We start from the raw sequence: 12,189 nt of genomic DNA on the forward strand, positions 1-12,189 counted from the left end.
CCAAAGTCAGAGCCCGAGTAGATCCATAAATTAGCCTCTTCCTACAAAAGAATGAAGGCCGCTAACTCCACTCAGGAGAAATGGGGTCGCGGGTAGCTTTCTTTGGATCGAAGGGTTCAAATGCTTTTTTTTTTTTTTTTTATCGTGAGATCAGTCTCTCCTGCCCTGTAGCTCTGTAGCAGGTAAATATACTTGTTCTTCTGTTTTCCTGGCATGCTCTAGCAGGTAGCCATTTGGCGTCATCGTCGAAGGGTCCTGTTCTCCCTTTAGGTTTTAGGAAGGTTTGTTCGCACAGGGTAAAATAAACCACCAGAAGAACGCTGGCTGTGGCTTGCCAGACAGGTGTGGGCGGAGGAGGGGTAGGAAGCACTGTCATAAAACACTGGGCTGCAAAGTCTGGGGAAAGAATCAGCTCCAGTGACTCGTCATATACCCGCAAAACCAAAGGCAGCCCCGTAGAAAGTTCTTTTCCGAGTATGATGAAGACAGTGGTCAGTGTTCCCTTGTGCTACAAAGCCGCTCTGAGAATCACAGGGTGGAATCTCACAGGCCAAAGACACACATGTGTAGAAAACTATGACTTTTGCTGTGAGCATGGACACTGAGCCAGCGAGAGATGGGGTGGGGGGGGATGCCTGCCTACTGGCCAGACCGCGGGGCTCTGTGAGCCACACTTGGCTCATTCGTAAATCAGGGGTGATATGTTCTCGGCGGAATTGTTGTGAAGGAGCTGGGATGCTGTACACAGGCTCCTAGCAAGTTCTCTGGCATTCAGTACCCACTCTGAAGCAACAGGGAGAAATAATACTGCTGATAATTAAAAATGTTATGATTGCATTCTTTGCCAATGTCTCTGGAAGGTCAAAAAAAATCAATGCTGTTTCAGTCGAGTCTCAGCTTTGAGGGTGTTACTCAAACAACACTAATTAGAAACCAAAAGAACAAAGCACTCCCGATGAGGAAGGTCAACCCTGAAACCAAACTCGAACGCCAGGCCGAGAGCATGCAGCCCCTCAGCTCACTCTGCTGCCACCACGGCCTGCTCGGAGCCCTAAATGTCACACACTGCTACAAGGAAGAGCAGAGCCACGAAAACCCTCAAATCTGTTTCTCAGCCTGGAAAGTGGATCGCATTTCCTGGACCCCAATCAAAACAAGGACAGCACCTCTAGGTGGCCGGGCCCGCACACGGGTCCGGGTCCGGGTGTCTTCCCTGGCGGCCAGGCCTGCACACGGGTCCGGGTGTGGGTGTCTTCCCTGGCGGCCAGTCCTGCACATGGTGTGGGTGTCTTCCCTGGCGGCCAGGCCTGCACACAGGTCCGGGTCTGGGTGTCTTCCCTGGCGGCCAGGCCTGCACACGGGTCCGGGTCCGAGTGTCTTCCCTGGCGGCCAGGCCTACACACGGGTCCGGGTCCGGGTGTCTTCCCTGGCGGCCAGGCCTGCACACGGGTCCGGGTCCGGGTGTCTTCCCTGGCGGCCAGGCCTGCACACGGGTCCGGGTCCGGGTGTCTTCCCTGGCGGCCAGGCCTGCACACGGGTCCGGGTCCGGGTGTCTTCCCTGGCGGCCAGGCCTGCACACGGGTCCGGGTCCGGGTGTCTTCCCTGGCGGCCAGGCCTGCACACGGGTCCGGGTCCGGGTGTCTTCCCTGGCGGCCAGGCCTGCACACGGGTCCGGGTCCGGGTGTCTTCCCTGGCGGCCAGGCCTGCACACGGGTCCGGGTCCGGGTGTCTTCCCTGGCGGCCAGGCCTGCACACGGGTCCGGGTGTGGGTGTCTTCCCTGGCGGCCAGGCCTGCACACGGGTCTGGTGTCTTCCCTGGCGGCCAGGCCTGCACACGGGTCCGGGTGTGGGTGTCTTCCCTGGCGGCCAGGCCTGCACACGGGTCCGGGTGTGGGTGTCTTCCCTGGCGGCCAGGCCTGCACACGGGTCTGGTGTCTTCCCTGGCGGCCAGGCCTGCACACGGGTCCAGGTGTGGGTGTCTTCCCTGGCGGCCAGGCCTGCACACGGGTCTGGGTCCGGGTGTCTTCCCTGGCGGCCAGGCCTGCACACGGGTCCGGGTGTGGGTGTCTTCCCTGGCGGCCAGGCCTGCACACGGGTCCGGGTCCGGGTGTCTTCCCTGGCGGCCAGGCCTGCACACGGGTCCGGGTGTGGGTGTCTTCCCTGGCAGCCAGGCCTGCACACGGGTCCGGGTGTGGGTGTCTTCCCTGGCGGCCGGGCCTGCACACGGGTCCGGGTGTGGGTGTCTTCCCTGGCGGCCGGGCCTGCACACGGGTCCGGGTCCGGGTGTCTTCCCTGGCGGCCAGGCCTGCACACGGGTCCGGGTGTGGGTGTCTTCCCTGGCGGCCAGGCCTGCACACGGGTCCGGGTGTGGGTGTCTTCCCTGGCGGCCAGGCCTGCACACGGGTCCGGGTGTGGGTGTCTTCCCTGGCGGCCAGGCCTGCACACGGGTCCGGGTGTGGGTGTCTTCCCTGGCGGCCAGGCCTGCACACGGGTCTGGGTCCGGGTGTCTTCCCTGGCGGCCAGGCCTGCACACAGGTCCTGGTGTGGGTGTCTTCCCTGGCGGCCAGGCCTGCACACGGGTCCGGGTGTGGGTGTCTTCCCTGGCGGCCAGGCCTGCACACGGGTCCGGGTGTGGGTGTCTTCCCTGGCGGCCAGGCCTGCACACGGGTCTGGGTGTGGGTGTCTTCCCTGGCGGCCAGGCCTGCACACGGGTCCGGGTGTGGGTGTCTTCCCTGGCGGCCAGGCCTGCACACAGGTCCGGGTCTAGGTGTCTTCCCTGGCGGCCAGGCCTGCACACGGGTCTGGGTGTCTTCCCTGGCAGCCAGGCCTGCACACTGGTCTGGGTCCGGGTGTCTTCCCTGGCGGCCAGGCCTGCACACGGGTCTGGGTCTGGGTGTCTTCCCTGGCGGCTGGGCCTGCACATGGGTCTGGGTGTCTTCCCTGGCGGCCAGGCCTGCACACTGGTCTGGGTCCGGGTGTCTTCCCTGGCGGCCAGGCCTGCACACGGGTCCGGGTGTGGGTGTCTTCCCTGGCGGCCGGGCCTGCACACGGGTCCGGGTGTGGGTGTCTTCCCTGGCGGCCAGGCCTGCACACGGGTCCAGGTGTGGGTGTCTTCCCTGGCGGCCAGGCCTGCACACGGGTCTGGGTCCGGGTGTCTTCCCTGGCGGCCAGGCCTGCACACAGGTCCTGGTGTGGGTGTCTTCCCTGGCGGCCAGGCCTGCACACGGGTCCGGGTGTGGGTGTCTTCCCTGGCGGCCAGGCCTGCACACGGGTCCGGGTGTGGGTGTCTTCCCTGGCGGCCAGGCCTGCACACGGGTCTGGGTGTGGGTGTCTTCCCTGGCGGCCAGGCCTGCACACGGGTCCGGGTGTGGGTGTCTTCCCTGGCGGCCAGGCCTGCACACAGGTCCGGGTCTAGGTGTCTTCCCTGGTGGCCAGGCCTGCACACGGGTCTGGGTGTCTTCCCTGGCGGCCAGGCCTGCACACTGGTCTGGGTCCGGGTGTCTTCCCTGGCGGCCAGGCCTGCACACGGGTCTGGGTCTGGGTGTCTTCCCTGGCGGCTGGGCCTGCACATGGGTCTGGGTGTCTTCCCTGGCGGCCAGGCCTGCACACTGGTCTGGGTCCGGGTGTCTTCCCTGGCGGCCAGGCCTGCACACGGGTCCGGGTGTGGGTGTCTTCCCTGGCGGCCGGGCCTGCACACGGGTCCGGGTGTGGGTGTCTTCCCTGGCGGCCGGGCCTGCACACGGGTCCGGGTGTGGGTGTTTTCCCTGGTGGCCAGGCCTGCACACGGGTCCGGGTCCGGGTGTCTTCCTTGGCGGCCAGGCCTGCACACAGGTCCGGGTCTGGGTGTCTTCCCTGGTGGCCGGGCCTGCACACGGGTCCAGGTGTGGGTGTCTTCCCTGGCGGCCAGGCCTGCACACAGGTCCGTGTCTAGGTGTCTTCCCTGGCGGCCAGGCCTGCACACGGGTCTGGGTGTCTTCCCTGGCGGCCAGGCCTGCACACTGGTCTGGGTCCGGGTGTCTTCCCTGGCAGCCAGGCCTGCACACTGGTCTGGGTCCGGGTGTCTTCCCTGGCGGCCAGGCCTGCACACGGGTCCGGGTGTGGGTGTCTTCCCTGGCGGCCGGGCCTGCACACGGGTCCGGGTGTGGGTGTCTTCCCTGGCGGCCAGGCCTGCACACGGGTCCGGGTGTGGGTGTCTTCCCTGGCGGCCGGGCCTGCACACGGGTCCGGGTGTGGGTGTCTTCCCTGGCGGCCGGGCCTGCACACGGGTCCGGGTGTGGGTGTCTTCCCTGGCGGCCGGGCCTGCACACGGGTCCGGGTGTGGGTGTCTTCCCTGGCGGCCGGGCCTGCACACGGGTCCGGGTGTGGGTGTCTTCCCTGGCAGCCGGGCCTGCACACGGGTCCGGTGTCTTCCCTGGCGGCCAGGCCTGCACACGGGTCCGGGTCCGGGTGTCTTCCCTGGCGGCCAGGCCTGCACACGTGTCCGGGTCCGGGTGTCTTCCCTGGCGGCCAGGCCTGCACACGGGTCCGGGTGTGGGTGTCTTCCCTGGCGGCCAGGCCTGCACACAGGTCCGTGTCTAGGTGTCTTCCCTGGCGGCCAGGCCTGCACACGGGTCTGGGTGTCTTCCCTGGCGGCCAGGCCTGCACACTGGTCTGGGTCCGGGTGTCTTCCCTGGCGGCCAGGCCTGCACACGGGTCCGGGTGTGGGTGTCTTCCCTGGCGGCCGGGCCTGCACACGGGTCTGGGTGTGGGTGTCTTCCCTGGCGGCCAGGCCTGCACACGGGTCTGGGTGTGGGTGTCTTCCCTGGTGGCCAGGCCTGCACACGGGTCCGGGTGTGGGTGTCTTCCCTGGCGGCCAGGCCTGCACACGGGTCTGGGTGTGGGTGTCTTCCCTGGCGGCCAGGCCTGCACACAGGTCCAGGTGTGGGTGTCCTCTCTGGCAGCCAGGCCTGCTCACGGGTCCGGGTGTCTTCCCTGGTGGCCAGGCCTGCACACGGGTCCGGGTCTGGGTGTCTTCCCTGGCGGCCAGGCCTGCACACGGGTCTGGGTGTCTTCCCTGGTGGCTGGGCCTGCACATCAGTCTGAGTGCTGGTGTCTCTTCCCTGGCGGCCGGGCCTGCACACGGGTCTGGGTGTCTTCCCTGGCGGCCGGGCCTGCACACGAGTCTGGGTGTTCACCCGGGTGGCCAGTATCCCGGCCTGATGGGAGCCTCGCTCTCGCTCAATGGGTGTGGAAATGTAAGTACCTCTTGTGTGGGGTTAGGACAGCCTGGCTCTGTTTTTTTGAAAGTTTGTCTCCTACCGATCATTCCTTTTGAAGTTGAAGAAAAACCAATGGGGACACCAGCCCAGGGCCAAAATCATGTTCTCAGTCAAGCTTAGAAACCTGGGGTGGACAGCTTCACAAATGGTCAGAGGTGACATAGCTGTGTGACTTCTAACTGTAACTTCGACGTTCAGTCCCCTATAATGATTCCTCCTGAGACTGATTTTCAAGCTTATCGTCAAACCTCCAAGCTATTTTCACCCCAACTCTGGCTTCCACGCGTGGCCTCCACGTCCCCCAGCACCCTGCTGTGTGCGTTCCCGGAATGTCACCTGGACATCACTCCCCTCCTTCCCCAGGTTGAATCTGCCTCCAGGCCCTTTTGCTCCACATCTCAGAACACCACTCACAGGCCTCCCCTTGGCTCCCTTCCTGGTTCTCGCCCCGGGCGAACCCACACTGCTGAGCCTGCCCCTGGCCTCCCGGCACTGACCTCCTCCTCTAACTCCCCGCCATGCGCAGCGGGCCAGCGGCACTTCGGGCAGCTCCTGTCAGTCCCTTCTCTGGGCCAGCCTCTCAGCGACCTAGAGTCTGTTCCCCGCGTCGTCAGGACACACTCTGGACGCTTCAGCCCTTTCTTATCTGCCTCTGTCCCCCGATAGCCCCTCCGCCCTCCAGGCAGACCCGCATGTGTTCTTGGCCCTGGGGTTTTGTGCAGGCTTCTCTTGCCCAGCAGAGGTTTGAAACAGGGTTCCTAAAAAGCTAACTCCTGTATCCTGGCCTCCATCCTCCTGCCTTTGGTAGCTACCTGGGAACTTCTCTGTACCAGGGATATTTCAGGCTCTTTCAAATACAGTACTAGTTCTGTAAATAAATCAACTGACTTCATTTTTAATTTAAAAAATATATATTAAAACAGAAACCATGAAACTCCCAGATAACCCCGTTAACATTTTTAAAAGTAATATGTATACATTACTATTTAATCCTCCAAACAACCCAGTGACGTGTACTATATACGGAATATATTACTTTGGTACATATATATTTATATGTATACTTGTGGTTGTGTGATGTGAAATACTTGTGTATAAGTATATCTATATGTGTGTGTTATATATATACATATATATCTGCGTGTATATATACACACAGATATAAATATATATCGAGGGCCCAAGCAGCTATATAACTGAGCAAAGTGACTTAGAAAGAAGTCCACAGTGCTCTGAGAGTGAATATGAGCATTAACCCTACCTTTAAAAACAATTCTATCCCAAACCCTAAAGACTTGGTCCAGTGTCTCAAAAAACAAATTCCTTTTGAGAATCTCTTTCTCTGGGAACCACCGTGTCACCCTTTCTGGTATTCAGGCTCCCAGAGCATGGAAGAGAGCTCCACTCTGAAGATCAGGGTCCACTGCTGTCACCTCACGGACTTAGCACACCGAGCAGAACACAGACACCTCCGTGTGGCATCAGCTGCACCTAACCTCTCTGTTGCTCCCTCTCAAATTTTCCTGGACAGTGACACTCTCAGCTGCAACTCACGTTCCGGGTCCCTGCAGCCCAGTGCCCAGACCTTTCCAGGCCGTTCCTTACTGCAGTAATTTTGTAAAAGTACCAAGGCCCATCCATCTTCTGCGGACAGTGTGTTGAGTGATTAACACGTTCAACATGACTCTGGAGGGGCGAGGGCACAGAGGATCACATATAATAAACGGAAAACAAGTTTTCGCAGTGATTTATCACCGTCGTGATTGTTTTCCATGAAAGCACGTCTGGAAAAATTTTGGAACGTGAAATCCCTAGATGGAGAAGCGCTTTCCTCCCCGAGGGCTCACCTCCCGTGCTGTTGCCATGGGTGACACACAGGCCGGCTGGGAAGTGCAGGAAGACGTCACTTTTCCAGCCTCGCCAGCAGCCCGAGCCCTGGAGGAGGCTGGTGGAAAACCTGGGAGCTAGAATTCACCCAGCAACCATTTGATTTTAAAAAGAAAAGTCTTGCAAAATACTGCATGGGGACACCGCTCGCCCTAATCCTGTCATGGGTGCAGAGAAGGGATGGGGAAGATAGAGTGACGCTTGTCTTAAAGTGCAGAAGGTGCCGTCCGGGAAGCAAGGAGGGATGATGAGCGGAGAGTGGGTCCCATGAGGATAGGAAACAAGGCTGAGCCAGAAGCAGAAGCAGAAGACAGGAGACAGGAAAAGAAAAAAGGAAAGGAAAATAGAGGAGGAGGATAATAATCGGTGGTATGACCTTCCAGTGAGGATCCTGAGAGCTTAGTAAAATGTGGTCAAGGTCTCGTGTCACAGCAGGAGGATCTGGTTGCCGTGTGGCGAGGGGCTCTGACCGATGCCGCGACCCTGACCTCGGGGCAAGCCCACGCTGCTGGGCAGCCCAGCCTCTCTTTCAAGCCACGAGACTGAGCGGACCAGGTCACAGCACACCTAGAAAGCGATTCAATTGTGATGCTGTGGTTAAGAAGTTCTACCTTCTACATAGTTGGGACAGCTGTGAGGCCAGCAAATTCTTAACAACAGGAACGTGCCCTCTGAACTCACAAAGGGGCAGCTATGACAAAGACATGAACTCTTTTCGTCCGTTCACTCATTTATTGAGAGACTGGGCTAGAAGCCAGGCTGGGGAGAGGAAGAGAGTTCGAGGGAGCTCATGTCTACTGGGGATGACAAACAGGAAGCAAAATAATTACAATGCCTTGAGACACACGCTGTGCTGTGGAATGTGTCAAGGGCAATGGGAACCCAGAAGAACAGCCCCACCCTGTCTGGGGGTTCGATGAAAGGCCTTCCATGGCAGGAGCCCACGTGAATGGAGGCTGAAGTCAGAGGCCTTCGGACAAGCAGAGGGGGATGGTGAGCAGGGCACTGACCGTGTGCAAGGGAACGGAAGGGAACACGTGGGAAAAGCACGCAGGGTCCGCTGGGACTCAAGCAGGTGACTGGATTTTATTGTCAAGGCAACTGAGAACCTAGGAAGACTTTCAGGCCAGGAAATACAAGCATCAGATTGATGCTTCTGAAAGGATCCGATGAGGGGAGTAGCAGGAGCTGGGCCTGGGAAGAACCAGCCTGCCGATGTACGCTGACACCTGCCCCGAGTCCTGAGTCCTGCCCGCAGCACGGGACACTGAGGGTCACGCGCAGTGAGTGAGTGCTCACAGCCCTCGCCTGCCCTCGACCCTCCCAAGGGCAGAGCCCTGTATTTTCCAGAAGGGGAGTCAGGGGGGAGGGACTTGAGTCTAGTGGTTAAGCCGATCCACAAAATACAGTGACAAGTGAGAACAGAAAAGGTTAAAAAAAAATAAAATAAAAAGGCAAAAAAGAAAGGCTGCTGGGTGGAGAGTAGAGAAGCAGGCTTTTTTCATGGCTGGAAGGTAGCCGAGAAGACAGGCACAGGCGATGACAGGAGAGGAGACTCACCATCTGGCCAGGATGCGTTCAATGCCACTTGGTAGAGTGGAGAATGGAGCTCCTTCGAAATTACTTCTAGACAGTGAGCCCTGATGTGCTCGGGGACCGAGGGACGTGGACCACAGTGTTTTCAAAAGTCAGAGTAAAGGTCATTTGATCGGACTCACTACAAGTGATGGATAAGCAAAGAGTTTACATACCCGCTCGCTTCTGCCTTAGCGGCTCCTCACGGGCTAGTTCTTGTTCATGGAGATTCTGAAAGAGCATTTTAGGAAATTGTCAGTTAGTGGGAGAGATGTCTTCCCACCACGGCTTTCTGCGCTCGTGCCCCAAAATGTTAGAGCTGAGTTTCAGGCTGCAGATTTGGGGTGAGGACCTTCAGCCCAGTGGGTGCTGGGCGGACAGCAACTCAGGGGTCGGGAAAGTGACATGGAGCCGTGGCTGTACTGTGACCTTGGAGTTCACTTTTAGTCTCTAGATCCAGGGGCAGAAGAGTTATCTGAGTTTCCCAGAGTTCCTGCAGTTTGAGGCCTGCCAAGAAGAATGAATTATGGTGTTCTCAACTTGTGCTTTCTGCTTACGACCTGAACCTGACTCATCCCAGGGACCTGGAATTTGACAAGTCTCCCGACCTCATCTCAGCGCTCAGCCTGTCCACGCACCAGTGTTTCCGCAGCATCAGGAGCATTTGGGAATGATTTTCCCCTTCGCCGGTCCTTTTTCTCCTGGATGGCTGCTTCCTGTGGCAGAGGCTGTGAAAGCCAGCTCTAGAGTCAGACTGCCTGGCTACGACGCTGTGCTAGTTACTAACTACGTGACTTGGAGGAATTTATTTATCCTTTCTGAGGCTCAGTTTCCTTCTCTATAAAATTGAATAATAATGGGACTGACTTTATAAAATTGTTTTGAGAATTAAGCAAACTGCCATGTGGCACATAGTAAGCTCTGAATGTTAGTTATATCAGATAATACAATAGTTACTACCAAGGACGCTGCAGACATTGAATTCAGATTCAAGCCCTGCGATAAAATGGCTATGTGACCTTGGGGAAGTTATTTAACCTCTCTGTGCCTTAGTACTAACCTACAGTACAGGGATAAAAATAACTTGCCTCAGGAGATTGGCAAATGCTTCATAAATGTAAAGCACCGAAACTAGTTATGCTGACATAGCCAATGTTATTCCAAGAGGGCTGCCAATTATTCTGGGGGCACATCCACATGGACCCCTCTTTCTGCACTCTGCCTCTTGCTTCATCTCCACAAAGCTCATCTCCTGTCATCAGGTGGCTTCTTGTTTAAGAACCGACACTGATTGGCTTTGAGGCTGGGATCGCTGCCGGCTTCACAGCTGGTACCCTCACCTGGGTCTGAAACGTGTTTCCTGGCTCGCCCTGGCCACCAGGTGGCTTCCTGGGAGGTACTTCCCAATTCAAACTCCCTTCATGGCTCAAGAGAAGAGCCCCACTGTTATAAGTCTCCCCAGGTAACTCCTGTCCACAGAGCTGTGTCCCACACCTATGACCTTCACGAGGCAGAGCTCACTCTGCTATCTGTGGGGTCTACTATTATTTTCCAGTTATCTCAGATCATAACAATAACAAAAATAATAGTTCCTAAGATGTATTCAATGCCCTGTGTCAGACACTGTTAAGTAATTAATGCGTGCTAACTTATTTAATGCTCATGACAACCTAAGATGCAGATACTGTTACCCACATTTCATTGATAAAAAAAACACAGACACAGAAAGGTCAAATAACTTGGTGAAGGTTACACAGCCTTTAAATAGCAGAGCCAGGATGTGAACCAGCTAGCCTGGTTCCAAAGTCTGCAGCTGTCCACACAAGCATCATTTAATCAGGAGATACCTTGAGAAACTGTGGGTTTGTCAGGGACCCAAGTCTCTCTTTATCTTGCATTTTTTCTCTTTCTTTCTCTATGCCTCCTCCTATCTCTTCCTTCTTTTCAATGACTAGTCTTAACATCTATAGGAATTGGGGAGAAACTATAGACCTGATCGTTTGTAAATGTTCTGGAAGAAATAAATGAATAGCGCAGTGATGGATGATAATTGGCATCTATCTCCAAAGCCCAGTTGCTACTCCGTTTACAGTAAGGTTATTTCAGCTGTACTGAAATATGCAGGGACCAAGCCACGAAGCAGCAAAGTCAACGCACAGGACTGATTCCTGCCCAGCTTCCTTCCCCTGGAGCCTGCTTTGGCTTTGTGCCCTGGCGAAAAGGAAGGTTCTTCCGCTACATTCCTGCCTCCATCCTCCCAGGGGCCTGGGGGTGGGGGGTGGGAGCCATCGAAAGCTCTGTCTGTCCACTCTTCCCAGGCTGCAGTTGGGTAGTCAGCCCCAGAGGAGGAGACCACTGGAAGTCACTTTGATCAGCTCTGATGGGTTGAGATTTTATTTGCTCTGTCTTCCAGTGGGGTAAAGAGCTAAGGACTTGCCGCTGGCGGCTGTCCACTGAAATTAAGATGCCTATCCGTTCTCTCGTGCAAACTATTTGAAATCTTTGTGAGCGTAAGGGTAACCTGCCTCTCCTCCTCACAATCTGACTCAGCAGGTTTGGGGAGGGGAGTGTTTAAGAAACTGTCTTTTCAATCCCTTAATGTGAGACCCTCTTTTGAGAAATGCTGCTTCTTAACAATTTCCTGAATCTTGATGGTGACTCTCTGGAACCTCTAGGGAGCATCTTTGCAAAGTGCAGCTCCCACAGCTCTGTAACCTACTGCCTCTCTATTGTCCAATGAAGAGTCAGAAGTTTTTGTGAGAATAACCTGTTTTATTTTGAGCCCAGCAATCTTAGGGGGAAATAGAGGGAAAACACACAGAAAGCAATAGAACCTCTGAGGCGTTCCCCAGCAGTGGTGGTGACTGCCCTTGGCTCTCCCAGATCTGAGAAGGGACAAGGAGACAAGTCGTGGGACTTGTACATCAATGAGGCAAATGCCGGAGTCACACCAAGAACTGAACCCACCGCTGTTGCTCTTCCTGCCTAGAAAAGCTGTGCGCTCACGCCAAGCCTCGGTCTCCTGCATTGTGGACAGTGACGTGCTGAGGCACACCGAATGCTTGTGCAGTCTCTAGCTGTAGTGTGTCCGTGTGTACAGCTGGCCTGGGGCTCACGGGGCACCGGCTTTGCCCTCCTGAGTCCTCACGTCACCCCCGTTCTAGGAACTCTGAGACTCCAGAACTTGCCTGGAGCACAGATCCTGCCAGGGGCTCCCAAGGCCCTGCTAAATATTTACTTGAGACAAGAGAACAGAGCCTCCAGCTGGCCCTTCCTGCACTTGCCCATGCAGAAGTACCCGGCTGAGTGTCGAGCGACATGGCCAGCTCTGTCCAGAGGGAATTTCCTGATGGTCAAGCTTCAGCAGGAAGATTCAAGGTCGCTAATTCCAGGAAACGCCCCACCTGTTGGACATGACGACTTTACCAATAACCAAGAAGGTGGGGACAGTGGCCTAAGTGGGTGTGGA

The 12,189-nt window shown here is 56.8% G+C and overlaps 1 protein-coding gene across 5 annotated transcripts in view; it reads right to left on the reverse strand.

The window, feature by feature from the left end:
* The window catches only part of ADGRF5 (adhesion G protein-coupled receptor F5), a 113,135-nt gene that overhangs the window by 44,630 nt on the left and 56,316 nt on the right, over window positions 1-12,189 (reverse strand). For all 5 annotated transcript variants that reach the window (XM_066252179.1, XM_066252170.1, XM_066252188.1 and 2 more), the window contains one exon: window positions 8,897-8,951. In XM_066252179.1, the coding sequence (XP_066108276.1) occupies window positions 8,897-8,951 (55 nt within the window). The remainder of the gene's footprint in view (window positions 1-8,896; window positions 8,952-12,189) is intronic.

Source organism: Saccopteryx bilineata, chromosome 1, assembly GCF_036850765.1.
Source record: "Saccopteryx bilineata isolate mSacBil1 chromosome 1, mSacBil1_pri_phased_curated, whole genome shotgun sequence".
Taxonomy (NCBI): domain Eukaryota; kingdom Metazoa; phylum Chordata; class Mammalia; order Chiroptera; family Emballonuridae; genus Saccopteryx; species Saccopteryx bilineata.